General features: G+C 44.9%; 2 protein-coding genes across 4 annotated transcripts; one reads left to right on the forward strand and one right to left on the reverse strand.

Moving 5' to 3' along the window:
- Positions 1 to 1,022: 1,022 nt before the first annotated feature.
- Positions 1,023 to 14,333, reverse strand: asxl1 (ASXL transcriptional regulator 1). Of its 3 annotated transcripts, none has more exons than XM_020630337.3 (11): positions 13,966 to 14,333; positions 10,549 to 10,632; positions 9,195 to 9,314; positions 8,885 to 9,074; positions 7,666 to 7,835; positions 7,434 to 7,518; positions 7,139 to 7,305; positions 5,943 to 6,039; positions 5,469 to 5,574; positions 4,161 to 5,250; positions 1,023 to 4,050 (listed from the first exon to the last, which is right to left on the reverse strand). In XM_020630337.3, exons 1-11 carry the CDS (start codon positions 14,020 to 14,022, stop codon positions 1,471 to 1,473), a joined length of 4,746 nt encoding a protein of 1,581 aa, XP_020485993.2. In that variant the 5' UTR covers positions 14,023 to 14,333; the 3' UTR covers positions 1,023 to 1,470. The 3 variants fall into 3 exon arrangements, with proteins under 3 accessions (XP_020485993.2, XP_020485992.2, XP_029132531.2); XM_020630336.3 differs by having other exon boundaries at positions 7,651 to 7,835; XM_029276698.2 differs by lacking the exons at positions 10,549 to 10,632; positions 13,966 to 14,333 and adding an exon at positions 9,605 to 10,538 and having other exon boundaries at positions 7,651 to 7,835; positions 9,195 to 9,312.
- A 2,054-nt stretch (positions 14,334 to 16,387) lies between these two features.
- Positions 16,388 to 27,769, forward strand: LOC109981572 (zinc finger protein PLAGL2-like). Its single transcript, XM_020630415.3, has 2 exons — positions 16,388 to 16,521; positions 20,199 to 27,769. Exon 2 carries the CDS (start codon positions 20,646 to 20,648, stop codon positions 21,939 to 21,941), a length of 1,296 nt encoding a protein of 431 aa, XP_020486071.1. The 5' UTR covers positions 16,388 to 16,521; positions 20,199 to 20,645; the 3' UTR covers positions 21,942 to 27,769.

The following is a 27,769-nucleotide window of genomic DNA, read 5'->3' on the forward strand; positions in this document are numbered from 1 at the left end:
CTCTGATCCTGTATTTGATCATGCCTATAAACCCCTCTATTTCAGCCCTGCTCAGAACAAGCTGTTTCTGTGGCTGTACCTTTAAATATGTAAATGAGCTGTGTCTGACCACGCCCCCTCTTTGGAAGGGCTTGGGTGTACTCGGTCTTTCTTGCTCCATGTCCTATTGTTTACAGTGACAAGGCAGACTCAGAGGGCAGAACAAACACCTAGCTATGGGAGTGTCACCCACCTGGGGGAGGGGTTACTGCCCTTTATGATGTCATGAAGGGAAAATCTCCAAACAGCCTGTTTGAGCACACGTTTTCTGAAAAGTGGAGCAGGCAAAAGACAGAGAGAATGGACTTTTCTCATCATTTTTTTTTCTTTTTGGAGGGGCTAGTGAAACCTTAAAATCATATTTTTAATGCATTTTGTTCATGGGTGCCATTAAGGGCAATGTGGGTTAGTATCAGTGTTGTTTTGCCACTTCCTGGAGCTTGCAGGGACGGAGCCTGGGTCTGTTGAAGGTGGCAATACTGTTTGGTCTTTGATGGTCATGTGGTAAAGTAGGTAATATATAGAAGTCCTGCGAGTGGGTATGGTGGGCGGTGAGAACTAGCATGGAGGGAGAAGGCTCTTTGATGCCAGAGCTCACTGTCCAGCATTCCAGAGGTGCTGTGGGACTAAGTGGGCGAAACACCAGCGAAGGGAGGTTGCCACTTGACAAACCCGGTAGTTTCCTGGTGCTTGGTTCCCATTAGACTATAGTCTAAATGGTTAGCTTGTGGGGGTGGAGCCTGGGTCTGTTGAAGGTGGCAATGCTGTTTTGGTTGTGGGGCAACTAAGGGCAATAAGGTAGGTTATGTTACATATCAGAAGGGCATTATTGGGAAGATGTATATCTTAACTGAGCACTTGTCCTTTCATTTCAGATCTGTGGGATCCATGAAACAGCCATGTTTGGCCCTTTGTTGCTTTGCTGGATTGTACTGAACGTGAAGAAAGTTGAAAAGAGCAAAAACTCAAAAGCAGTGAAACAATGTCATTTACTCATTTTAATGGTTAAAAAAATACTTCTTTGCGCAAAGAGACAAGAATAAGTCCCTGTCCACTGAGGAGACAAGGGACCAAAACAATGATGGCCACCGAATGATGACAGGTGGAGCGAGATAAGATGAGGTAAATGTTTTTGAGGAGAGAAAACAAAAAAAAGGCACAATTTACAATCGATCATGCCCCGAATTCACAATAATTATAACAACAACAATAATAATAATAATAATAATAATAATAACAACAATCATAATAATAATAATAATATATCAATACAGCTAAAAAAAATCTGAAAATCTGCAACAACAAAAAATACAGACCAAATATATCATACAAGGCAAATCCTGCCTGTCAGGCTCCTCCTGTGTTCTGTACACTCTGAGCCCCCCCCAGTCCTGCTGCTGATGCTGATAGCACAGATAGCAAAGTAACACACTATCTGACCACCAGACACGACACGCATAGTTTGGAGGGCCCGATGCAATCGTCATGGCAGAAGGCACCGCAGCCTTGGCACATGATCATGGCTTTGAGGCGGCACGAGCACTTAAGCGCCACCTCCTCGGTCGCACTGTCAGTAAAGGCCTGGATGCTGAGGGTGGCCTGGGTGGAGGTCAAGCGGGGGCGCAGCTGGAGGACACTGTCTGCCATGCTGCGAGCGAATCCGCCGTTATCCATCACCGACACGTTTGCTGTGTAGCTGACTCCTCCTTGCTTGGGGAGCTTCCCGTACAGATGGAAGGGAAGGGAGGAGGAGGGCGACGGGGAGGAGGAGGAGGGGGAACCAGAGGAGTAGGGACCTTTGTTGTGCTCCTTTTTTGCCATTCTGGCAAAAGTCATCTCCATGTTGAGGAGTCCTTCCATCGCCCCTCCGCTCAAGTAGCTGTCCAAAGAGCTGCCGGGCTCCTTTTTGGTAACACTCAGGGGTTTGGTGGGGGATGATTTGGAGAAAGCCTGGCAAGATGGGCGAGCACCAACTTCACTCTTCACAGAGGGTGCAGGAGACAGCTGCTGTTGGTGAGGGTGGGGGAGCTGAGACTGAGGTGGACGCCAGTTGATCTTAATAGTCGGCAACACGTTTGTGGGACAGGGGTCCGCCTTGGGTGGAGAGGGACCGTTATGTAGAGTGCGAAGGGAGTTCTGTGGTCTATCTGGATTGAGCCCCTGAGGACCGTGAGAGTCTTTGACGGCTGCAGCCTCCACAGCGCTGAGTTCTGCCTTACTTCTATAGATTGAACTTGTAGAGGAGGAGGTGGGCAGGGAGGTGATGACTGGGACCGCTCCGGGGGCCTGCTGGGACTGATACTGGGACACAGCCGGGGCCTCCATAAGACAGGAGACTGGACGGCCTGGTGGAGACTTGGTGTGGTTCTGGGATGCTGCAGACAGATCCAGGCTTGGAGACTGGGCTGAGACATCAGACCTCCCTCGTGCCCCTGGGGTTCTTGCCACGGGCGGTCTGGGTTGCGGTCCTGGTAAACGGCTGATCTCTAATCTGTTGGCAGAGTGTGTGGGCAGAACTTTCTCCAAGGGCAGACTGCCCTGTAGCAGCTGAGTGACCAAGGGGTTGTTGGCCTCCACAGTGGATACAGCTCTGGCTGAGCTCGCCAGTCTCTTGGAGGCAGCGGAGCCCGGGTGAGTGATGGCCGACTTTAACCCTCCACGATACTCGTCTTCAGCCGAGCTCTGTCTTGAGATTCTACAATCCTCTCCAGGCTCCATTTTGACCACAACGTTTGTGGAGTGGGATCGGCTGTGCGGAGGATTAGGCAGGCCGTTGGGGAAGCAGGACTGAATGACCGTCTGACCTTGGCGGCTGGACACGTGGGCGTGGATGACTGGCTGCTGGTTCTGAGGAGGAGGAGGAGGGCTGCAGATGACCAGCTGACCATTTCTCGGCGTGCGCAGTTGGGGGCACCAGTCCTCATCGGGGTGGTTATCATTCTCATTCTCGCAGTCTGAGGCCGTTTCTGTTGAGTCGCTGTGCGTCCCAGCCTCGTCATCTTTCTCAGAGGAGTCCGCATGTTGGGGCGAGGATGCATTTGCCTGCTTTCTTTCTGTAGCTGAATGAGAAAATATATCCTGTGGGTCCACATGATGTGAGCCATGTTGGATGACACCGCCTAGCCCCGCCTCCTTTCCCTTCAGCTGCTCTTTGGGCTGACAGGAGCTGGCAAGTGTCTGAATAACGTCCACACCCTGAGCTCCAAACCTGGGAAGGGAATCTGGGATTGAGGTTGCGACCAAGGAGGGTTTTTCACGACCTGGGTTAGCTCTCTCAGAGGGAGGAGCAGCAGAGTCGGGGTCCCGGCTCTGCCTGGCCGACTTGGTGGTCAAAGACTTGGACACAGAGTCTGACTCCGGAGAGGAGGACTCCGCTGCCTTCTCTGCGAGACCATTCAAGGAACTCCGGATGTTTGCCGCTTCCATCTCCTCTCCATCTTCTGCCCCCACAGCGAGCTCCTCTGGAGGAGGACTCGGGGTCTGAGGGGGCTCCAGGGACATTGAGGTAGAGGTAGTGGACAGCGACGGAGAAGACTGGGACACAGGCTCTACATTGTGAAGCTGTAGTTGTGTTCCAGACGAATTAGAGCCCGAAGACGATCCCTGCTCCTCCATCCCACCACCTCCCCTTCTTCCACTTCCTCCTCGTCCTCCTCCTCCTCCTCCTCCTCCTCGTCCTCCTCCTCCTCCTCCTCCTCCTCCTCCTCCGGGCTCGATAGGTCCTGGATGCTCTCTCGCTCGTCGTCCATTGCTGCTATCCGGTAGCCCAGTAGCAGGCCGCAGCCTGACCCCGTCCGTCCCTGTCCCTGTCCCTTCGCTAGTGGCTGCAACAGCAGCAGCGGCCTCGCGTTGGGCGCGGGCTTGCTGGGCGCGGGCTTTGATGTCCGCCAAGGTGCGCGCGCCCCCCGTCCCCGACCGCCGCGAGCCCTCGCCGGGGGGCACGATCCTTGGGCAGATCTGGTAGGTGGGGTGGCCTTTGACCCAGGGAGGTTTGATCCTGGACAGTTGAATCTGAGACAGTGAAACAAAGACAGAGGGTTAAACTTTGCAAGAAAACTAATTTCTGAAGAAAGACATTTACAGATCCTTTGAACCTTTGGGTTCAGGGAATAAATACTTACCCGGATTGGCGGCACCTTGGGCTCTTCTGTTGTAGGCTGCGGCTTCTCCGTGCGGACACCGTCAATTGTGGTACGAAAGGACTGACGATCATCCAGCCGCGGCCTCTTTTCGGGAAAGCTGGAAAAGGCCTGAGCCTCCTCGGTCCTCCTCTTCTCCTTGAGCTGGGAGCTGGGGACGGGGGTGGTGGCGGGGCTGGCTGAAGGGCTGCTCTCACGGCTGCTGGTGGCGGTGCCCCCGGTGATAGAGGTGACAACGGAGGCGGTGTCATCCAAGGGATCGGCTGCAACTGCAGCACTGGACGAGGCTGAGGAGGAGGAGGAAGAGTCCAGGCCTGCTGCAAAAGCCCCTTGCCTGTCAGAAGGAGAGGAGGGTGAGGAGGCTGGTGAAGAGGCAGACGAAGAAGAAGAGGAGGAGGAGGAGGAGGGGGAGGGGGAAGATGTGGAAGCCAGAGCAGGTGCAGCTTCCTCTGGGAGCAGGCGGGCCGTGACCTCTGGCTCTTCGTTGGCGCTGGTGGAGGCTGGGCTGGGGCTGGGGCTTGGAGTCGGTGTTGGAGTAGGAGTGGGAGTAGGTGTGGGAGTGGGAGTAGGAGTAGGAGTAGGAGTGGGAGTAGGAGTAGGAGTGGGAGTGGGAGTAGGAGTAGGAGTAGGAGTAGGAGTGGGAGTGGGAGTAGGAGTGGGGGCTGGTATTGTGACCGGCTCTGGAGCAGGAGAGGGCTTCGACTCGATCGAGGTGCTCTCGGCTGGGATCTCCACACCACACTCAGCCTGCAGCACCACCTCGCCTTGAACCACCGCGTTGTCAGACAAGGGAGAGCCCATAGAGACTGTGGAGATGTCCAAAGCAGCACTGGCTTCAGTTGCTTCTGTCGCCTGCAGGGCAGGGGGAGTGGCCTTACAGAGGGTCCGGCGGGCTCTTCGGCGCAGATCGGCTCGTGTGCGTCTCCTCATCCTTCCGTCTCTCCTCCTGCGACCGACACTGCGTCTCTTCGGTGTTGCAACAACAGCTACATCACTTTCCAGCACACTGGCTGCAACTTCACTGGCTTCACTGGCCGTCAGTTTAAGGGACTCCTCTTTTGTCAGCCCAGACCTGAAAGTGCACAAAAAACGTATTAAGGACATCATGAAACAACTGTCTGCATTTCACAGTGCCATGGCTAAAAGGTAGCTCACACTCCTGTGATGTAGTCAGCAGGCAAACGATATAAATGGCTCAACATGCATCAGAACAATTACTATGAACCACATAATTATGACAGGCCAGATCTGGCTTGATGTCAAACTTTGATGAAAGGAGTTGGCTCTTACTTTTGCCCGTGATACTCTTCGAAGAACTTTTCCTTCCACGCCTCAACCTTCTTCTCTTTCTCCATTTCCTGTCGGAATCGCACCTGCATCTCGTGGGTAAACTCACCTAAACCAAACAAACACATAGGAATGTTTTTATAGGAGGAGCTCCGCAACTCAGGTTTCATTTCTAAACAAGCTTGACTTTCCTTTGCAGAAATACGTGATGTTTTAGGATAGTGCTACCATCAGAATATTATCTGTGTATGGACCATGCAGAAGTCTGTTTAGTTGTATTCTTCTGCCCTAACAGGCACATTGTTGCTTATCAGCTGATTACACGTTTATCGTATACATGATCTTGTCGATCATATTCCAATTGGATTACTTTTAGCTTCTTCCATCCCTTGTTCCTTTCCGGGAGTAGTCAACACATTCCCGTCACCAGGTTTCAGTAAAGCTTGGCTTTTTGACTATCGAGCACCAATGGCTTACCCTCAGCCAGCCTCTCTTTCCAGCTCTGGGAAGCGTGGGTGAAGAACTCATTGTTGAGAGCTGAACTGCTCAGTCGGGCCATGCCATCAGATCCAACCTGAGGGGAAGGACAAACATTTTTTGTCCAAAGAACACACCTGCACAATCCAGTGGCCAAAAAGTAAGATAGTAAATATAGAATTTGACAAAATACAGCTGAAGGTTTTTTTTCTTAAACCAGCCTTTACATTGTCCAAATGTTCCCAGTTTGCATGTCCGTAAGGCCGTTAAGATATCAGAATTTAAACTTTGATACAGTTCTAACAAAAACCGAATGATAATGATGCCTGTTTCGGTACCACGGCCTAATATAGGATCATTTCTAGTTTTAATTCCCAAAATAATTCAGGCAAACTTTCTAATGCGTGTAACTGCAAAGTATCAAGTATTGTAAATTTTGACATCCTTGATTCTGACAACCTTAAAAAGACCTTTTAGACACACATCAAAGTGGAGTCCACCAGGGTTCAATGTTGGGGCCCTTTTCTCTTAAGGCCCTGACACACTAAGCATATGGCAAAGCACTGTGTCGAGAGCTGGAGATAAATGACACCTCCGAACAGCCAATCAGAGAGATTCCTCTCACCAACCGCGCCGACTGATGCCAATTCAACATGTCGTATCATCCGGAAAAAGACAGACGGGTAGTGACGGAGCTGGACACACCGCAAAAACTAGGGCGACAATTGCTAACCGACAGTCCAACTAGGACCGGCAGCCGACGATCTCCTTGGTCTGTCGGGGCCTTTATTCAACATTTATACTTATTTTGCCTTAAATTCTAATATGCTTGGAGATTTTAGGAAAGAACTTATGATCAAGAGCCCGGTTTCTTTCTTTCTTTTTTTTAAGATTTATTTTTGGGCTTTTTGTGCCTTTAATGGAGAGATAGGACAGTGGATAGAGTCGGAAATCAGGGAGAGAGAGTGGGGAATGACATGCGAGAAGGAGCCACAGGCTGGATTTGAACCTGGGCTGCCCGCTTGGAAGACTACAGCCTCCATACAAGGGGTGCACTCACTGACCACTGCACCACCAGCGGTGGTGGTTTCTAATGGTAAATCCCTGGTTTCTAATGGTAAATCAGTAATCCCATTACAGTGTGCAATGTCTTTACAAAGCAGTGGATAAACTGTGAGTAGAGAAAGACCACATACCAGTCGGTCCACCTCTGGCAGGAGCTGCAGGAGCTGCTGCTGGGAGTGAGCGGGGAAGGCTGAGAAGGTCCGCACATTGATGAGAGCTCTGATGTTCGTGTTGACCAGGATGGAGCCAGGTGTTTCGAAGTCTACATCGACTCCTCCTCGACTCCTCTTCATGGGCCCTGCCACAAGAGAAAAATAAAAACTGCACTTCAAAAGACGATCGACTTGATGCTGAATTTAAGGCATTGTGAACCCTCTGAATTCTGACTGTAAAAAAAAAAAAAAAAAAAAAAAGATTGATTTGTACCTGAGGGGACGTGCTCTCCGTTTACTTTAAGAGGGGTGAGGACAACACGAGGCATCATGACTGCTTTCTTCCTCTGTCTCCCTGACTGTAGGAACAGAAACAGTGGAACAGCCAATCAAAAAGTCAGTATGTTAAAGAGTCATCCAAATTTTTCTCTCTGATTCTTGCCTAATGAACACATGCTTTAAGGTAATAATATGGAGCAACCAGTGTCTACCTGCCGGGTGCTAACCTGTCGTGATCGGCTCAGTCTGGTCTGGGCGTGTGGAGTGTGTTGGGCCTGCTGTGCTTCTGTGCGTCCCTGCTGTCCGGCTGATCTGCTGAGGCGGGTCTGAGGCTGACTGATGGTCGGCTGCGGCTCGGTGGAGCAGGAGGCGCTGGATGAGCTCTCATCCACTGAGGCTTCAACGCAGAGAAACAAAATAAGTTTATAGCTTCACTGCATCTCAAACATTTCAAAGTGTGCCGTCACTTTAGAGAGACGTCACTAGAGAGCCATACAAGACAGGACGTGCATTGGCCAACATCCTCCAATTTGTTTACAGAATTTAGCAGAAAACAACATAGAGGATAAAGAAAAGTCATTAACGGGTCGTAAGATAAAACAGCATCATGACACAGATTTGTAACTTTAGAGATAGGACAGAGAAAGTGTGGGGATCGACATATGGGAAAGGAGCCACGAGCTGGACCCGAACCCAGGCCGCCTGACCCCAAGGACTACAGCTCCCGCACATTGGGCGCACTCACCAACCACCAGGGACCCAGGAAAAAAAAGTTGAAAATGTTTGTTTGTTGAACGGAGGGCGGCTCAATAAGAAGTCAGGAAATCTAAACACGTGTCAAGAAGTTGAAATGTTTGATCTAGATTGTTCGCTGCCCTTGCATGCAGATATATGTTTATAAAGATATGGTAAGTGTCCTCAGATTGCAACCGATGGGAGCCGATACGCCATTATGTCATTCTAACCTGCTTTTGCTCTCAATACAGAATGAATTCCCTGCATGCTCAGAAGCCTGCTGATGCATGATTGGTCGATACAACTCAGACTACAAACAGAAACCAGAACACTTCCTGTACTAAAATCCACACCCCGAGTAACGATTCTACAAAAATATGTAGCATCTGTAAACGGAGATGACTTATCTCCTAGGCAGGGTAAGATGCTTCAGGATCTGGGTGCCTTTTTTTTTTTTTACCTCATCCATCTCCTGCGGGTTGAGAAGATGTCTGATGCAGGATTTGGTTTGGATTTGAAGACTACCAAACCCAGGTAAAGACCAGCGCTGGTGATAGGGAAGGCCTCCGTTCAGAATCTATGCTTCCCCATAACACTCTTGGGCGTAAACGGCTTCTCCCCATAAACTGGACTGGAAGGACTCTGGATTATGAAAGAGAGGTCTGTGGTGTATGTGTGATGACAGGTCACTGTTGTGTGCTGCAGTGTTACCGTCATTGTCTCCGCTTGCACCGGCGTTGGTCTCGGTTGAGTCGCAGCTCTCCTGCTCGGTGGCGTCTGCAGGTCCGCCTGAGGCACCAGCCGCTGCATGAGTGCTGGAGCCTGAAGCACCCGTGCTTCCGCCGGCCTCTGTTGGCGTCTCCGTCTCTGATGTCGTCTTTGTCCACTGGAGGGCGTTCTTCTACAGAGTGTGAAATGTAGAGTTAACGCTCTTCTTCTGCTGTAGTCATGTACTAAATCTACCGCTACATTGAGGCCTTTCACATCATGTCATCGAACAGCTTGGTGCTAGTTTGAGTACCTTGAGGGTAAACAGGCTCATCCGTCCAGGCAGCTTGAAGAAGATGCTGTTCTTAACTCGGTCTCCCCTCACCTGGGAGTGCAGCATGGTGACCAGACAGGCCAGAGGAGCTGTACCGCTGCACATAAACAAATACACACACGGTCATACTCAAAGGACTGGATACAAAGGTTAGACTAGAGTTATGAAGCTTGAAGACGCGTCAGTGTACAGTTGTGCATCTTCACTTGTGTCATGATTTCTCCTCTCTCTTTTGCTGAACCGTGAGTGTCCTAAACATGCTAATCTATTTTACCAAGAGTAAGCATTTAAGGCTCAAGGAATATGAACAAGTGTGGAATAGAGGAAAGGAGTGTGGTCAGAGAAGAGAAGTAAAAAAAAGAGTGTGCAAACAGAGGAATACAACCTACCTCCTGTTTGGGTCCGCAGCAGGCCGGATGGTCCATGACGAAACGATGTAATGTAAAAGGAAATTAAAAAGCTTGGTTAGAACAACATAGATCAGCAAGTTCAGTTAATGTGTGTGCTGCCTTGTGATCAGTTCACTGGCCTCTAAAGACAAAAACACTTAAAAGGTCACATATTATTCTAAATCCACTTCACCATGTTTCTCTAACTCTAATATATGTCTCTAGTCTGTCTACAAACCCCCCAATGATGAGAAAAGTCCATCCTCTCCATCTTTTGCCTGCTCCACTTTTCAGAAAATGTGTGCTCAAACAGGCCGTTTGGAGATTTTCCCTTCATGACATCACAAAGGGCAGTAGCCCCTCCCCCAGGTGGGTGACACTCCCACAGCTAGGTGTTTGTTCTGCCCTCTGAGTCTGCCTTCTCACCGTAAACAATAGGACATGGAGCGAGAAAGCACCGAGACACCCAAGCCCTTCCAGAGAGGGGGCGTGGTCAGACACAGCTCATTTATATTTAAAGGTACAGACACAGAAACAGCCTGTTCTGAGCAGGGCTGAAATAGAGGGGTTTATAGGCATGATCAAATACAGGATCAGAGTGGCTTTAGAACGTCACACATGTTTTGAGGAGCTCTGAGACTCATTTAAACTTTTTGAAGAGGAGGAGGATATGTGACCTTTAAAAGACAGTGTTTTTCAAAATGGATTTTAATTGCCTAATGGAGGATTCAATGATCAACTAATGAAGTCTGTGGTGTGACTGCACTTTATTGGATTATGTATTTCTAGGCTACAGGAAATATTCTCAAACCCTCATTACTGAAATCAGGTTCTAGAGAAGATCTGTAACTGGATCATGATGCTGCAATGTTGCAGCAACACTAGCAGATGACTCGTTTCCATAAAAACAGTCAAAGTGTGCATTTATGTGTGTGTGCTTCTTACCGCATCTCCTTTAGCCCCTTGGTCTGGATGACATGGAGGATTTGTTTGGGAGTCATGGGTGCGTCTGAGAAGTTCTCCAACACCTGGAAAAGACAAAACTTTAAAACACACGGACTGGGAAAGTGCATTGAAAAGATTAGAGGAAAAGACACAGAAAGATCTAAAAAAACAAGTTGCTCAAATGAAGGAGCAAACGGATTGCTCCTTATAATTTTATATGATCAAAACCTTCAAAAAATAAGCAACTTCTCAACAAAAATCACAAACAAAATTACCTGTTCAGGTTATTGAAAGAATAGCAACATGCAAGATTGCACCATGTCACGTTATGTTTGATACTGATCGGATGCCTCTAGGCAGAGGACAAGGATGTATCCATAATAGACTTAAATCTGCAGATGATATCAGACTATGTTAGTATTAGGGGATGACTCACCACTCGCATTTTAGACATAAAAGGCAAAATTTCGATGGTTTCATCTTTCGTGTAGCTCTTAAAAAGAGCTGCTTTACTGTCAAGGGTCTGAATGAAAAAATGTTCCTCGTAGCTTACGGAGGCAGCGAAAAATATACTGACATTGAAAATCAGCCCCAAACTGAATCAAGCAGCTCAATTAGGAATCAGTCTGAATGGGGCGGATCTTTGCTGAGCGTGATTCTGCATTAACTTCGCCATATGAAGTGTCGACAGGATGCTAGGAGGCAGGGAGGAGGCTACCCCGTCCTGTGCTTAAACCCTCTTGTTTAAGCACATGAAAGGTTGTCAGTCTCTTCAACACAGTGAGGCATACCGGTTATAATAATTCAACGCTGGTGTTCAATGAATACTCAGAAGTGACCACAGGAAGCCCAACGTTGGGACTGAATAAGTCAAGTAGGTGCAAACCCGATCCTGAAATTTTTGCGCTTCTCTGAAAAGTGGTTTCCAACGACAATACTTGCACAGTTGATGTCACCCAGTGTGTGAGAAAAGTGGAAAAGCAATGATAAGAGAAGTCTCAATCCTAGACCGGCATGCTCCCGCTCTGCACTCTCAAGTCTGCTGACACAAACCTCCTGCACCCCCCATGAAGGACTAACCATCAATCCTGGGGGGGTAGGGTCTTCTCCATTGCTGCTCCCAGTCCCAAAAACCATCAGAGACTCCCCCTCACTCAAAACCTTCAAGAAATCCCTTAAAATAAACCTCACCTCTTCAACATCACAAACAACCACTAACAAACTCTGTGCTCATCCTCCTTCTCTTGACATTATTTCTTTTTTGTGTTGTTTTCTTTTGTCGTTGTTCTTTGTTAAGTGCTATATAAGTCTAATTTATTATTATGATCTAGTGTGAGCCTGTAAGACCCCCCTCCCCTCTTTCAATTCCAACAAGGGAACTCCTGAATCAATATCATAATTAATTTCAACAAAGAGAGAAATCTGCCACAAGGATGTGAAGACTGTCATGCTATAAATGGAAACACATTAATTATCAGACTTTCATACATCTCTTCTGGCGTACATGTTGTATTGAAAGTGCTTGGCTTGATGTTTAAAGATTTAAAACTCAACAGTGGGGTGTTGGACTGCTGTTAGAGGTTTTGTTAGCACCACCAGAGGGACCTGATTGGACAACTTTGTAGATGAAATGGTCGTTGCAGAGGAATGGCAAGAACATTTTAGTATGTCAAGGACATCTTTGTTGACTTGGCGTGCTGATGACAGCCGTAACGGTGCTTTTTAGTGTTTTCATGTGGACAAAGATGGTTTTGAGATCTTAGTGTGTGTGTGTGGAGAGGATTTTTTAAACGGAGGAGGAAACCCTCTGTTTTGAAAAAATAAAAGAGTCGAGGAGTTTGTGTGAGCTGCAGCTGTGAATCCATGACCAAAAAAAAGCACCAACAAGCTGAATCCTTTCACCTTCAAGACAAAATGAAATAACACAGAATATGTTTTTGAAAATACCCAACTCTTCCTTGACTTAAACTTCTCTTTAAACCACATAAAGGGTTCATGAAACATTCAATATTACGCATCAGACCTGTGTACATCCGCAACAATAAGTCCACAAATTGTCTGAAAGAAAATAAAACGCCTAATCATTTTTAGAAATATGTTCATCGTGTGTCATCTGTCACGTGATAATGTCAAACATTTGCAGATTCAAGCTTCTTAATTAAGAGGATTTGTTGCATTGCTTTAACGTGTATGACCGTTAATGAAGAGTTGTTGGGTTTTTAACTATTGTTGGACAAATTAAGCCCTCAAAAGATGTCACTAAAGACAGCACACTTTCACATCTTTGTTTTTTTAAATCTTGTAAATTTGCATCATTTGGTTTAATCTCAAAATAATCTGTTAATTCATTGATAATGAAACGATTCATTGGTTGCATTGCATCCCTGCAACCATCTGTTCTGTATCTGCATGTGCACTGCATGGACATAAATGTTGACTCCAGTTCATCAAAATCAAAATTGGGATTTCAGTTTTGCTTTCTGCAAACAATCTGAGTAGAAAGCACATGGGCCTGTCTTGTAAAATCGGAGCAAAGTATAATGAACACACTGCACCCACAGTGAAAAAAACACACCTTAAACATCTCTACACAATCATCATGTTTGATTTATCCGACATAAGAGCTAAGTAGTCACACTGCATTTTAGTAAATCAAACAATGCTCGCTCGTTTAAATGGTTAGCCGTGTACATTTGCACATGAACACTCCTTTTTAGTTTAAAAATGCATCTTCTGCTCGTTAATATTCAGACAAAGAGCTGGTGGATTGATGCCCGTCAGCAGGATGTCTTTGATTTCCCATCTTTAGCATTCGAGCCCACAATGTGGATTCACAAGACAGCTGAGTTAGCATTCAGCTGTGCTAACACCAGCTAGCATTATGGGCAACAACATTGGCTACTATTACAATTAAATACGCGTTTCCTTCATGTTACGAGAACAACGAGGTGACGTTTTAATATGCTGGTTTGTTCACAACACACACACACTCTCAGTGTAAGGCTAGCGTTGCTATTATTTGACTCGGGTTACTTGAATGATGATTAGCATTCGGCTAGCAGGCTTGTTGCCTAGCAAACAAAGAGCTTAAAATAGGAGAGGTGGATGCTAGCGTGCTAGCCTGCGTTAGCATGTTACGTGTGTTACTTTTTATATCAGCAGTCAGAGAGACGCGCAGCAGAGGTAAAGATATGCCCCCTGGTTATGTTTCAAATACACACACATATTTAAATATATATCCTGCAAACTGGGCAGGTTAGCAGGAGCTAGCTGGTTGGGTTAGCATAGCTCAGGCTGTGGTCGTGAGGAGAATGGCCAAACACAACAACACATCTGGATCCATCGTTTCACATGAATTCATTCACAAAGTTATTTCACATGCAGCTCGTTGAACCGTTAAATAGGAGTGTTTTTACCATGCGAGCCGCCTCAGCCCAGGTCCGCTCCTTCTTTCTCTTTTGTTTGTCCTTCATTTCCTCTGCGCTTGTGTCTGCGGCTAGCCTGCTCTGTGTCTACAAAAAGCAATACGATGGCGACTTAGCTGCTTAGCAAAATGGCTAACTACGATTCCAGGTTCACTTTTGTGGAGCCAAAACAAGACGTTCCTGTAGCTCGGGAGAATGCTGTGGCGTCTGCTAGTATCTAATATATGTCGCTACTATGTGCAGTGCCTTTTCGGAGCTAGCTCAACACATATCGTCTCTCTGTAGCACAGAAGCAGTGTGAGTGCAGGGCTGGCTGGCTGGCTGGCTGGCTGGCTGACTGGCTGGCTGTGTGTGTGTGTGTGTGTGTGTTTGAGAGTGTGTGCTGCTGCAGGACAAGCCTCTAAGGAATGCAACAACCAGGTCAGAGGTCAAACCCTCCGCAGGAATGCAACAAAACATCGAGCAGCCCCCGTGCATGCAAATGTAGCTAATTTAAACAGAAAACATAATGATGTTTGATATCAGAAGAGCACAGTTTTTGATTCAGGCTTCCTCCCCTCTGCACAAGTATGTCACATATCGGCCACTTCATAGATAAAACATGAGTCCATTAAGACAATATTTTCTCTAATCCATAGTGTTGTAAAACTGATGCCCAGCTGGGAGAAATAGGATATATTTGGTATTTAAATCAGAAAATAAAAAAATATAAATTGGGTCATATAAACACATTTAAGTGCACAACTGCTGTACGGTTTGGTGCACAACACATGTAGGTAGTATTAACCACAAGTCTCAAATGAATGATATACAAAACCCCGAAGTCCCAAAAAATGTGCAGAGACCAGTTGATATCTTGTGCACACAAGATAATCATCCTGCACAAGATTTTTTAATTGTAATTTTTGGATTTCTGGGAGTCTGTTGTACCTTAAATCTATGTCATGTATACAATGTGCATGTATCTTGGCTGGCTATAGTGACCAAAACATTTCACTAAGCAATGAAGTATGTCTAAAAGTGTATCTGACCAATATATTGGAATTTAAAACTGTATTACAACATTGAATTAAGACAAGTACGACATAGATTTAGATTCAAGTTTTGTCAATGGTGGGGCGTCGGATGGCCTAGTGGTTGTGTTTCACGCCCCATGTACGGTGACTGTCGTCCCGTTGCAGAGGCCTTGGGTTCGGTTCTGACCACGGCCCATTTCTGCATGTCGTCCCCCTCTCTCTCCTTGCATCATTTCCTGTTTTTCTTCAGCTTGTCCTCTCTCATATAGTAAAAGGCAAACATGGCCCAAAAAAGAACAAAACATAGTTTTGGCAATGGTTGGTTAATTATACCCAACAAATACAAAACATGTGTTCAATTAAAATAATAATGGAAGTAATTCTTATTTTCAGACGTATAACAGATCATGCAACTTGAACAGAGAATGCATTAAATAGTGTTTACTTCAGATTGTTAGCAGAAGCCTTGTAGCGTAACCTGCATTGAAAGTAAGAAAGAGAAGAACACGTTTTGTTTTAAAAAATATCAGAGCAGAATCAGCTTTATTGGCCAGCTATGCTCACACACACACGAGAGATTTGTTTTTAGTAAACTGTGCTCCCTACAAAAGTACAACATTAAAAGTCAACACTAAACACAAAATAATCAAAGACTTAATGAGACAATAGTGCAAACTAACTAACCATGATAATAAAAAATGTAATTATGTAATTAACACTCTGCCTTTATCATAGCCGAGAAACTTGGAAACTTGGAGCACCCGAGGAGCACCTGAATGCAGCATTAGTCACATGAAAAAAGAGAACAGATTCAATTGAAATCAGTTTATGCAGAAGAACAGCATAAACGGCAAATAGAGGATAATCATTGGGTGCAAATGATTACAAAAGTCCTGGCAATTAAATGTGCACTATGTAGTTTTGGTAGAGGAATGTGAAAGTTGCAGAAGTGTGGTATATGTTCATAACTCTGTACACAAACTGTCCTCATAGGAACATTTGGTCCCTGTAACACTGTTTGAAGATAAAATGCTATGCTAGAAGTTGTGTTGGGGGGCCCGCAACAGTGAAACCGTAACTCTCCTGGTAGCTTTTTAGCTCCAAACATTGTTCAAGGGACCCAACTTTTCTTTGAGTGAAGTTTGTGTTTTCAGTTCAGAAAATATAGCATATTGTTTCACTTCTCCAACTTTCAAATTTCACCACCAAAACTCCTTTAAAATGAATCCTCTCTACATAATTTATGACTGATCTTTTCATATGAAATCGGGTTTAATCAATGAGGGGCTAAATATATCCCCAAGTATGTGGCGTGTTTGTTTGTGCAGCTCTGGGTTCCTGCAGGAGTTCCTCCTCTCTCTGCAGCCCGGGTCGTGACGTCACTCTCCCAGAATGCATGGCTCCCAGCGCGGCGCCCAGCAGCAGCAAGTCCAGGCCCGGACTCTGAGAAACATCTTGAAAAACTTATCCCAAAATGTCGATATGGAGGCGGAATGGAGGCTGGACGGAGAGATGGACGGAGGCACAGTCGGTAAGTTAGCCGCCGTTTACTTTGTGGTCCGGTAAACCCCCCCTCCTCCTCTCTTTATCTGCAGCGTGAACTCCCAAAAAAAAAAATATGGAGGAGTTAGTTAGTTAGCTCCGCGCAACACAAACTCCGATATAACTTAGTGAAGCGCTCATCTTTTGTGTTTTTTAAAACCAGCATGCTTGCTCGGCTAACTCCCTAACTCCAACAACATTCATGCTAACTCTTCCTGGAGGCTTTCCTCGACGTTAAAGCAGCTCATTGCGAACAAAAACATCCGATATTTTAACCGAACTTGAGCCACCGCCGCCGAATTTTGTAAGCGCAGCCTGGGCTAGCAGTCAAAATTAGCCCCGGTGTGGTAACAGTGACCCCCGGTCCCCCGGCAGTCTGCACCACTTTTCCGCGTCGTCTGCTCACTTAAACTCCCCTCGGGCTGATTGCATGTGTCCCCTAGATGTTTTTAAAGATGCATTTTCACTTTTAAGCTCAACTTCATCGGCAGGGTTCAAGCAGAAAAACGCCTCACGGAGCTTCATGGCAGCTCCATGTTGTGAACCCACAAGATGGCACTACCAGCTCCCATCACATCACCCCCTCATGTTCACTCAAATATCCACTTTTCCAGCTGCTCTTGCTTCTTCTGTAATTCCATATTAACATCTTTTATGATGGGGGAATGTGTGGCAGAACATCCAACTTAAGTTTAAACACCGAGATACAAAAGGGAAAACAACTTTGTAAACAGGGGCTGCATTGTAAATTAAAATATTATTGAAGGCAGTGTAAGAGCAGCTGTTTTCATGCAGCTTGCAGAAGCTTTTAAAAAAGTAATATATGAGATGAAACTACTGTGCAGTGAAGGACTGAAGAGAAATACCCCGGTCCATTAATCTTGTTTTGTTCTTGGACCCAAACAGATTACACATTAGGACAACACATGTTATCATTACCACAAAGTGAGCATTCACAAAAGAATGCATCGCAATAGAATGAAATCATCTCGATTAGTAAAATAAATATTTAAAAAAGCTAATATTTTACACTTTTTTACCTTTTGGAAGGAGACGTGGGTTTGAAAACTGGCTTTCACACCATTTGGATTCAGTCAGATGAAGCTCAAGGAGCTAACTTTCAGCTACCTTCAGAATAATAGGTGCTAAATTATTTGTTCATTTAAAAAAGGGAAAGTGAACATTAATGAACATAAACATGTAAATACGCCAGATTGTTTAATTTCCATCTGTAGTCCCTTGTCAGGTTGGTGGTGCACACGTAATAATTGAGTGGGTAAAAAAAAGCTTTTTGGATTCGTCTGGTTTCAGGATTGACATTTTTCAGACAGGTATTGTGGTAATCTTTGCAGCCGATACTCGGGCCGCTTGAGGACAGCAATCATAATCACGATTTTACAACATCTGAATTGCGAGCATTTATCGAATTTAAACCGTCTGAACACTTTAATGATCTTTACACTGATAATATATGATGATAATAATAATAAATAAACCGTTGTTGAGGTAGTGGTGATGAACTCCTGAGGCCAAAATATAACAAAAACAACAAAACCTATGGAGAAAACGAGCACAGCATGGCGTGCTGCAGAGTCATTGTTTAATCTAGATTATCTTGTTTTCATGATCGTGGGAAGACAAAATCCAAATTGAAACTTCCTTAGTTGCTGAGTCCCCTGCAGATACTAATATATTATATTCATTAGTATTTGTTTATTTACCTCTACAGTGCGTAAAAGACTACTCGCACAACAACAAATATCTTTAAAATGATCGTGAGTGACAATGAATAAGGATGTAAAGATTCATTGTAAAATTGCGATAAATGGATTGAAAGGTGTCAAGATTCACATCGGTACTCTGAAAAAAGAATCGCAGTAACATGGTGAGCGTCAGCAGCTGCAGAGCAGAGGCAGTTGGCAGCTGCAGAGCAAGATTTAGAAATTGAGGACGCATCACCGTCTTTTAAATCGGAGGTGTGGAAGCATTTTGTCTTCCCCAAGACAGAAAATGAGAAGAGGTGAGAAGATAAAAGACGAGAAAAAAACTGTGTGCAAATATTACAAGAAGACGGAGAACTACACAAATAGAACAACCAACTTGATGCAGCATTTAATCCACACCACAATGAGAAGCTCTCATTTTGTAAAATAAATCATATTGTGAGTGAATCCTGACGTCCCTAAAAATGAAGGTTTTAATACACAGAGAAAGTAAGATTTGTAATTCTGCAGGATTGGTCCTGTTCAGTGTTCAGAGGGTTAATTATTGATGCAGCTGCTGGTCTTACTCTGGGCAGTTTAAATACTTCATGTACATGAGTAGTTTAAAATAGGAAACATATTTAATTTATAAGTCTTGTTTGAAGGGCTCGACCGATAAACGGTTTTTGGGGTCGATACCGATATCTTTTTGCTGACGTGCCTGTTTTATTTTTTTCCGTCTGTTGATGAGGCGCCGCACACGCTAAACGATTTTAGAAATGTGAGCGTGCCCATATGATGACAAATCATGACAGATTAACAGATCTGTTCTTATCGTGTGTGAAGAGCAAAAAGGATGATCGACTCAGCACAACACACACTTAACTGACTCATCCTCCATCTTGAGTATGAAAACTTGACTTAATGGTAAACAAACATGATGGTCAAGCTAATGGTGGCTAGCTGTTAGCTGGTACATCCATTACGGTAAACATTTTGGTTCATCTCCTTTCCGACAACACGATCCAACAACACGTGTTGTCGCCCCAAATCAACAAGTTGGTCCTAAATTTCTGACGTCCATTTAACTTTATACTTCACGTTTGCCGTCGTCACCACGGCCGTGTTTGTTGTGCTTCCTGCTTCAGTCAGCTCGCGTCCTTATTGGCTAAGTGACAATGCACAGAGTCGTTGCTCGACATCCGTCCTCTGTGTTCTCCCCACACAACAGGATTTCTGATCATAACAATTGAACACGTTTGAAATTTACGATTTCAAAAAACGGCCCGGTTATCTTGTAGTGTGTACCCTGCTTAAGTTGGAAGAATTGATGGTACATAAAAAAATCACATTAGGCAAATTTTAAAAGCAATCTCTCCATCCCAGAGAGACTTTGCAACTTAAAAAAATCACATTTAAAACGTTTCACTGTTTTCCCTTTTTATTACCAAGCTCCCAAATATGATAAGATGCTGGACGAACCTGAGGAAGCCATTTTCAGGCTACCTCAGATTATTGATTTATTTTCTTTGTATATTCCTACAAACGACCGTCATCTGACAGCGTAGGTCGGCTTTGCATGAGGTAGTATGAAGGGGTTTTGGACTAAATTAAGGTTGCCCCTTAATGATCTCTAGAGTATATATCAAGGTTAATTATGATTTCACAGACAGCGCTCACTTTTCTTTAAACGACTACAAAATAATTGATAACACAGGAAGCTTAATGAAGTGGTTTTAAAATATACAAAACATACTTTGGGGACTGCAGTAGAAAAGGTGGGATGTTTTCAATGAAACTAAATATCTGTTGCCTTTATGTATATAAAAGTAAAATGTCTGATTTTTGTAATACACATGCGTCGTATCATCCATCTCATCCAGGATGCTTCTTACTGCGCCATACAATTTAATGATAAGGTATCATTTGCACAAAGTGACACAGTTTTCCTTCCTGTTTGCAGGTCTGCAAAGATGTTGATCTGCCTCTGTGATTCAGCTGCTGTGTCTGTGGCGTTCAGGGCTGCTGAATACTAAAATAGACTGCGGGCCAACACAAGAGCTCTTCTCAGGGAACACACAGACCCAGTCACTGCTTCCAAAGCTCCTCATCACCGCAGCCCTTTTGGGGTTGCTATGGCAGCTGCTGTCACAGAGACCAAGTGCTGGACACAGGCTTGCCCCAGTAAGGCAGGACAGACCACTAGTCATTGCTGCAAGAGACCATCAAACAGTCAACAAACAGCACTTAGCATTAATTCTAGCACTCGAAGATAACAAAACGAGCAGAGGTCTGCAGGCTGATGGTCGGCGCTCTGGAGAATCCTCATGAGTCTTGTCTGTGTCTGCTCCGGCTCTTGGCCAGAGTCCCCGCGCACCAGCAGAGCCAGTACTGTTCCTTCTGTTAGACCATGTTCCACCAGCAGGACCATCTGAAGAGCCAGCTGCAGGAGAGCATACCAGCCAGCAGGCAACTCTTCCACTGCCAGGAGTGTGGGAAGCAGTACAACACCCAGCTGGGTTATAGGCGCCACCTGGTGGCGGCCCACAGCGCTTCAGCAAACCTGCCTTGCCCAGAGGGGGCGCCCTCCCTCCTGGAGCACCTGGGCACCCATATTGACAGACCTCCACCGTCAGAGGGAAACACAAACGCTGCTGTGCCAGTGAGAGAGAGGAAGTACTCTTGTGAACGATGCGACCGCCGCTTTTATACCCGTAAGGATGTTCGGCGTCATGCTGTGGTGCACACAGGCCGACGTGACTTCCTGTGTCCGCGCTGTGCACAACGCTTTGGCCGCAGGGATCACCTGACCCGCCACTTGAAGAAGAGTCATGCTCAGGAGACGGGGTTGATGCCACCCTGTGCACCCAGCACTCCTGTGGCTACACCCACCCCCGCTGCTCAGTGCCCGGTGAAGGAAGAGCCCAGCCCTGTGACCTCTGATATGGGCCCGGTTTCGAAGGAGCCCATGGAGAATTACTCCAGGGACATGTACAACTCCTACCCCATAGCCAATCCTGTTCCCGGGTTGGGCCACCCTCATGGCCTTATGCAGGGCTCCTTGTCTTCAAGCATGGGTGTAAGTCGCCACATGTCCCCGCAATCCTCCCATCCCCACCACCACCACCTGCAGCCCCCGGTGGCTCCGCAGCAGCAGCCCTACGGCAACATGGCCAGGTACCAGCACGGATCTACCTCATATCCTCGCACCGACGTGGACAGCTTCCTGCTCGACCTGCAGAGTGCCCCCCCACCTCACCTGAGTGTGGCCAACTCCTCTACCTCTGCTTCTGCCTCCCCTCAGAGGGAGGTTCTGGGTGATGGGGTGGGTGCTGGCGGCGACCCTCACCTGCTGTCCAGGAGCCCAGCTATCTCCTCAACTGAGCTGTCCTGCACCACTAACATGGACCTCGGGCCTCTCCTGGGATTTCTGCCTTTCAGCCTGCCGCCCTACAGCCCTCACATGGGGATGGGAGGGTTAGTGATGAGCTACCCACCAGCCACCACCACCACATCCTCTCCATCCTCCTCCTCTGGGCTGTCCTCTCAGGCGCCAGGGCCTTTCACCTTCTTCCAGCCTCCCCAGGCTCATGTACCCCAGGGCTCCGGCGCCCACAACCACAGCCAGCTACCTCAGGCATACAGCAGTTCTGCTATGAGCACTTCCAGCTCCCTACCTCACTACTACCAGGCCTTTCAGCAGTAAGCAGCTCTGTCCCCGTTAAAGTTGCCTTCAAGTAAGCTCTTGAATTTTGTTTTTTTTTCAAGAAAAAGGGTAAATCATGAGAACGGCATTTTTATTTGTAAAACGAGTGTGTAACTTTAGCCTGTCAGTGCTAATGATGCTAATCTTAGTTTTTTTTTTTTTTTGTTGAACACAACAAATCACCTCATCAGTATTACCTCATTATTTAAAAAAGGAAGCTTGAACCTTTGAGGAAATGTAGATAGTCTCACTCCAACCAAAATAGTGTAGTGCCTCTTGTTAGACCTACAGTGAAAGCACTTAAAAGTTGTCATAGGTGCTACACAATGCGTAGTCATCCACTTTTAGGAAACCCTGGGAATTCCACAGTGTTAGGGATTTTTATTTTTATCCAGTAACATATCATGTTTATAAATTTTCACCTTTCCTTTCTTTTTTTGAGAATATTGGACCGTAAACAGCCTTACAGAGAGAAACAGGACGGTGTCAAGTGTTCTCCGTTACAGCGAGCGCATGCTAAAAATATTGAAAATTGCAAACTCAATGGCACTGTCAACTCATTTTAAATATGCAGTAAACCAGGAAGCACCAGCTGATCAGTCTGAATGCAGCAGTAGATGGAGATGTAAGACTTTTGTTATCAACCATTTTCTAAAGTCGTGTAAATTGAACCCTTTTTTTTTTCTCAAGAATTCAGACCCAGACCGTGTTAGAATTTGGACGTTTTTGAGTCACTTACAGCGGTCGATAATGGTTTACAATACCTGTAAAGCTTGGCTGCATTACCTAAATCTTAAAGATACAGTAATGGATACTGTACACCCAGTCATTCAAGTTCATGTGAACTGCAAAAAGCATTTAAGCAACGCCAGAATCTGAAATTCTGATTCTCTTTTTAAAAGTAAAGTAGCAGCTCTTAAAGCCAGAAATCCATACTGGAATCCCCGATAATATTTAGTTGATGCGACCTTTATCCTCTATTTGGCTGTATTACGTAGCATTACTAGATTAAAGGCACTTATGTTTCATTTTTAACCTAGCAGGGAATGCCAAATCACATGAAGTGGTCGCAGCCTAGATGCTGCTCCACTGCTCTCCATGGGTAAAAACATTTGGGGGTCCGAACACTTGACAGACGGAAAAAAGCAACACGTGCATGAAATTATCTTGTTTCCCGTCGTTCAGATTTTGAGATGTTGCATCTATTGATGTAAAGATGGGAGACTGATCTTAATATCTTGTTTAGATTTAAATTGCGGCCAGTAACAGATAATCTGTTTCCCCCTCACGCGATGCTCCTCGCGTCCTCTCTTGGTCTGGTGCCTTTCTGTCTGAATGTGACAGCAGAGAGCAGCGCAGCAACTCCAGATCCTCGAGAGCCCCTTTTTGTTAAATGCTCAAATCAAGAGCCCTAAAGACTATAGATTGCCTCCCCTCTGTGCCAACCAGGTCACTGATCTCAGGGTTGCCACCTGTGCTCTAAAACATGTGAACATGTTCTCTTCTTCAAATGCACCATCCCACAGAAACCCCACTCAGTTCCTCATGAAAATTGGTCGTGAGTATAGTTGTGAACTTTCTGAATTTTTTTTTTACTTTGCAGAGACTTAAAGGGTGGGGGTATGATAAGGCGGGTTTAAAGTAGTAAAGCAGATATTATTTTGGTTTTCAGTGTTTCAGCAATGACTAAACACTTTGGCCCGATCTCAATTCCCCCTTTTGTCCGCACACTACAATTTTGCGCTCGGATGCACAGAATAGAGGGTCCAGTTTTTGTTGAGTGGAAGTGGCCATCTTGTCCTACAAATGGACCTTTTGAACCTTGTTTTTTTTTTTTCAGATGTGAACTTCAAAAAGTGTTATGAGGAAATTCTCAGCAGTCCAACAATTTAGTAACACAACATTGCAAACATAAATGCAATTCAGACAGAGTGCAGGAGTTTCCCTGCTTTTTTTGTGTAATTGGAACAAGAAATTACTTGATACCGGGTGCTCGGGATTCCTATTTTTGTTGTAGCGGGATCTGTAGAGGTGTCAACATTGTTGGATTTTTTTAACTAGACTCGTACAAAGTTTACAAATTTGCTTTCTTGGCAACCATATTGTTCAGTCCATAACCAGGTGTTCAGCCAGGCTGAGGGACAAATGTCCTTGGTACCATGATCCTCGAACAGGACTAGACTCGTGTGTAGAATAACTGAATTTGGGCTCGTAGCTATGTTTTGACGGCCTTAGTGGTATGTCTAATTTCCCCTCATCTCTCAGGAAAAATAGTATGTCGAACTTCTTTACACAAACTATAGCTACCCAAACAGGTATTTTGGACAGTTACTGCATCTGTTAATACTTGTACTGCATGATAGCAGATGGGAAAATCACCAAAAACCATTTCTTAAAGGCTTTATATGCGATTTTTTTGATCCAGCAGATGTTGCCCTTGAGCACCAGCATGAAACCAAAACAACTCACGCTGCATTGTTGTGTTAGCATGCTAATGCTAGCGATCTTTATTATGCCCGTATCGTCACACTGCATGTAAATTTACCTGAAATGAGCCTGATCTAGAAACACAGTTAAGCAGTGAGTACAGTATGTTATTCTTCTTTTCTCTTGTCCCTCAATTAAACAACTTTTATATGTGAGGGGAGGAGCCGGCCGGCTGTCCCGACGATGTAAACAAACTGAAGATAGGACTCTGAAAACATCACAGACAGTGGGACTCGCGTGTTACACCCATTGTAGACAGTTATGACTCACAGAGTTATTTTCAGAGGATATACTTGATTTCTATTACATTTAAGTGTGAAAAATCACATATAAAGCCTTTAACCATGTTAAGAAATGTGTGCTGACAAAAATGTGTCATATAGGGCTTTCACATTTGCAGAAAAAGCTCCTGTAAAACTCTGGATATTTCCAGGAGGAGCTGCATGTGTGAACAGCTGAATTTATTTATTTTTTTAGCTCGGACTTCACCTGAAGTTTCTCCTGCCGGACCCCTTGAAGTTTTTCTGCAGTAAGTTCTTCACTGCTCTTTTGTTGACATTGTGATTCTGCCAAATTACATGTAGCATTGATATAAAGGTAAATATTCTCAATATAGCATCGATGGTGGACTCTGTGGCTTAGTCCGCAACTTCAGCATCTTTTTTTTTTTTGCATCACGTCTTAACTCTGGAGACCCCCCTGCCCCCCCCTCCTGTCTGACAGGGACAGTCTCCTGCTGTGAGGAGCTTATATGAACAGCCAGGTCGGGAGAATCCTGAAGTCCTGAAATTATCCAGATATTTTCAGGAGTGCATATGTGAAAACGGCTTTAGAAAAGGCCTTTAAAAAAAACCGTTGAATCAAGTTGATTTGTTAGTATCTGTGTCTGAAACAGATGGTCTACTCCTTTTCCTCTTATCTCCATATTTTCACAATGGCCAGGTGGCAACCCTCGCTACACGATGTGACCTGAAGCACGTTCAGAGGTGTAATTTAGAATGAAAGGAAGTCTCAAAAATTGCTCTCTGCTATCTGTTCTTTCAAACTGCACCCATGGATCTGAACAGGTCCTCACTGTGACATACTTGCTGTGATTTTTTCTCCTCCTTTTTTTTTTTTTTTTTTTTTTTACTAAATAGAAAGTGTAAATTCAAGAAAGGCCTCCCAGAGCACTTCTCCCCCATCTTTTTACTAAATGCCGCTGTTGGTATTGACACCCATTCCTTTAAGGCTCTGGTATTGTTGGAGCTCAAGAGTTTCTGATGTAATTAGGACTAAAACAAAAAGTGTCCCCCAACCCAACCAGCCCTCCCTTCCCTTTAATCCTGGACATCTCTGTTCAAAGCCAGAGACGGGAAGAAGTTGAGGAACCGTTGATCAAGGTTCCTTCGACGGAGTCACTCTGCAGCATGCCACGTGAATTGGATCTTTCCCCAGCGGCCTTCCAGTAATGGACACTCCACTCAAAGAAAATTGGTCAAAGTGAAGTGGAGACGGAGGACGCCTCCTGCTGAATGATGCGAGTGATTGATTTGATATTGGAAAGAAGATATTTAGAAAAAGAGAGTCGGGTGACGCTCTCTCTTCTGCCTTAATTCCATGAACTGATTGTTGAAGGACTTCTCTCACTAGCACAGGAACCAGCCTCCCAAGTGTTGCACCAATGTCTTAAAATGCTACTGTTGTGCCTCTCTGAGTGTCTAACTCTCGACCGGGTTTAAGCACTTACAACATTTCTAGAAAAAAAAAAAAAAAGGATGATCTGTACCTCAAACACGCAGAACTGTGGGTTTCTGTTTTTCTTTGATTTTGCTTTTAGTTAATTTGGCTCTTACTTGTGCCATTAGATTGAAACTATAAAAGGTAGATTTTATGAATCTAAACTCTTTATCTAGCGGCAGACATTGACATTATAATTCAGTCAAACTTTCTACCTCTACCTTGTCATGTATCTTTCTGCAAAAAGAAAAAAAAATCATTAAACGCTAGTTTTAACCTGTAACAGTATGGCAGTTTCACCACTTTTGAACGCGGGGATGTGTTCATAAACTCAATTTTTGAAGGGCCGGGTACACACACGTCCTTGTGGTGTATTCAAGAGTCAAACCTTGTTCTCTATACTTGCCTTTAATGATATTTCTACTTATTTACTACCTCAGAGAAGAGACAGGTGACTGTCCATCTAACTGCAGAGAAAATGTCTGTGTAGAGTTTTATTTTTGTCAGAGGAAGCACATGTACTTTGTAGCTCCATAGTTTTTTTTAAATGAGATTAGCTCACAGCAGGATGATGTGTCTATAGCGCAAAAAAAAAAGTACCAGTTCAAGCTGCATTTGTTCTGTTTATTACTCTGCCTCTTCAGTCTGGAATGCTAACTGTTTATGAATCTGGGCCTCGCTCTGGAGGAATTCCCCAGAATCATGCTGGAATGTACAGACAATACTTTACCACAACTAGCATGTTCACCTGGAAGCAGCAGCATCTTTCCCTCATTTTCCAAATTGGCCTTCCTGATCTGAATGATGGACTCTTCTGATAACAATGCCCAACACTTTCTGGTGTTAGCCTCTTCGTTGATAGAGGACAGGATGAATTTAGGAGGGATATATATCCATCTAATCTTTGGAGATATTACTTTTACTTTTCAACATTAAAAAAAAAACCAAATCAGCACTTCTTAAACTATCCAACTCCGCACTGAATATCTGTCTGCATATGAATCCAGAATATTAATTCAAGGATTGAGATTTACACTCTTTTTGCGACCAATTGTGATTGAGTGGGCTCTGGCTGTGTGTATCTACGTTCTGAGATTGAGTTCAAGGAAACACAGCCTTGGATATATTTTGTTTGTTTTGAGCTTTTGTCAAAGATCACAAACATGCTCTGGGAAATGGGGAACTCTGGCTTCCTGAAGGGTCTTTATTTGTGCTGTATCAAAAGGTAAACTGAGAAATTATCAGTTTGGCTTAAAGAAGCACTACACCAATTTATATCTGCATATCTGTAAAGCCTGTTGTGGTGCTGTCCTTGCTCCTCGAGTTAGGCATGTGAACGACGAGTAAACTCAAGTGAAAGTATTCCAGACTGAATGTAGACGCAGAGGAGACTTCAGGATTCATTTCACTAAATGATCTTTCAGTACAGCGTTGCCTGCATCGAAGTTGGCTCTGAGAACCACTACGTGCAGGTCTCGCTACGTTTTAATTTAGATAAGTTTTTTTGCATTAGGTGTTTGTATTATCACTTAATAGATTAGAAGACATTTGAAAGAAAAGGAGTTGTCATTTTCTGATTGTCTGAACATAAAGTAATACAAATAAAGAAATCTTTAGATTTA

This window comes from Labrus bergylta, chromosome 12 (assembly GCF_963930695.1).
Source record: "Labrus bergylta chromosome 12, fLabBer1.1, whole genome shotgun sequence".
NCBI lineage: Eukaryota > Metazoa > Chordata > Actinopteri > Labriformes > Labridae > Labrus > Labrus bergylta.

Coding starts and splice junctions, on each gene's coding strand:
- LOC109981572 (XM_020630415.3), top strand. CDS start 20,646: ATGTTCCACCAGCAGGACCATCTGAAGAGCCAGCTGCAGGAGAGCATA.
- asxl1 (XM_020630336.3), bottom strand. CDS start 14,022: ATGAAGGACAAACAAAAGAGAAAGAAGGAGCGGACCTGGGCTGAGGCG. Junction 10,633..13,965: donor GGGCTGAGGCGGCTCGCATG/GTAAAAACACTC, acceptor TGTCTTTTCCAG/GTGTTGGAGAACTTCTCAGA. Junction 5,575..5,942: donor GAAAGAGAGGCTGGCTGAGG/GTAAGCCATTGG, acceptor TGTTTGGTTTAG/GTGAGTTTACCCACGAGATG.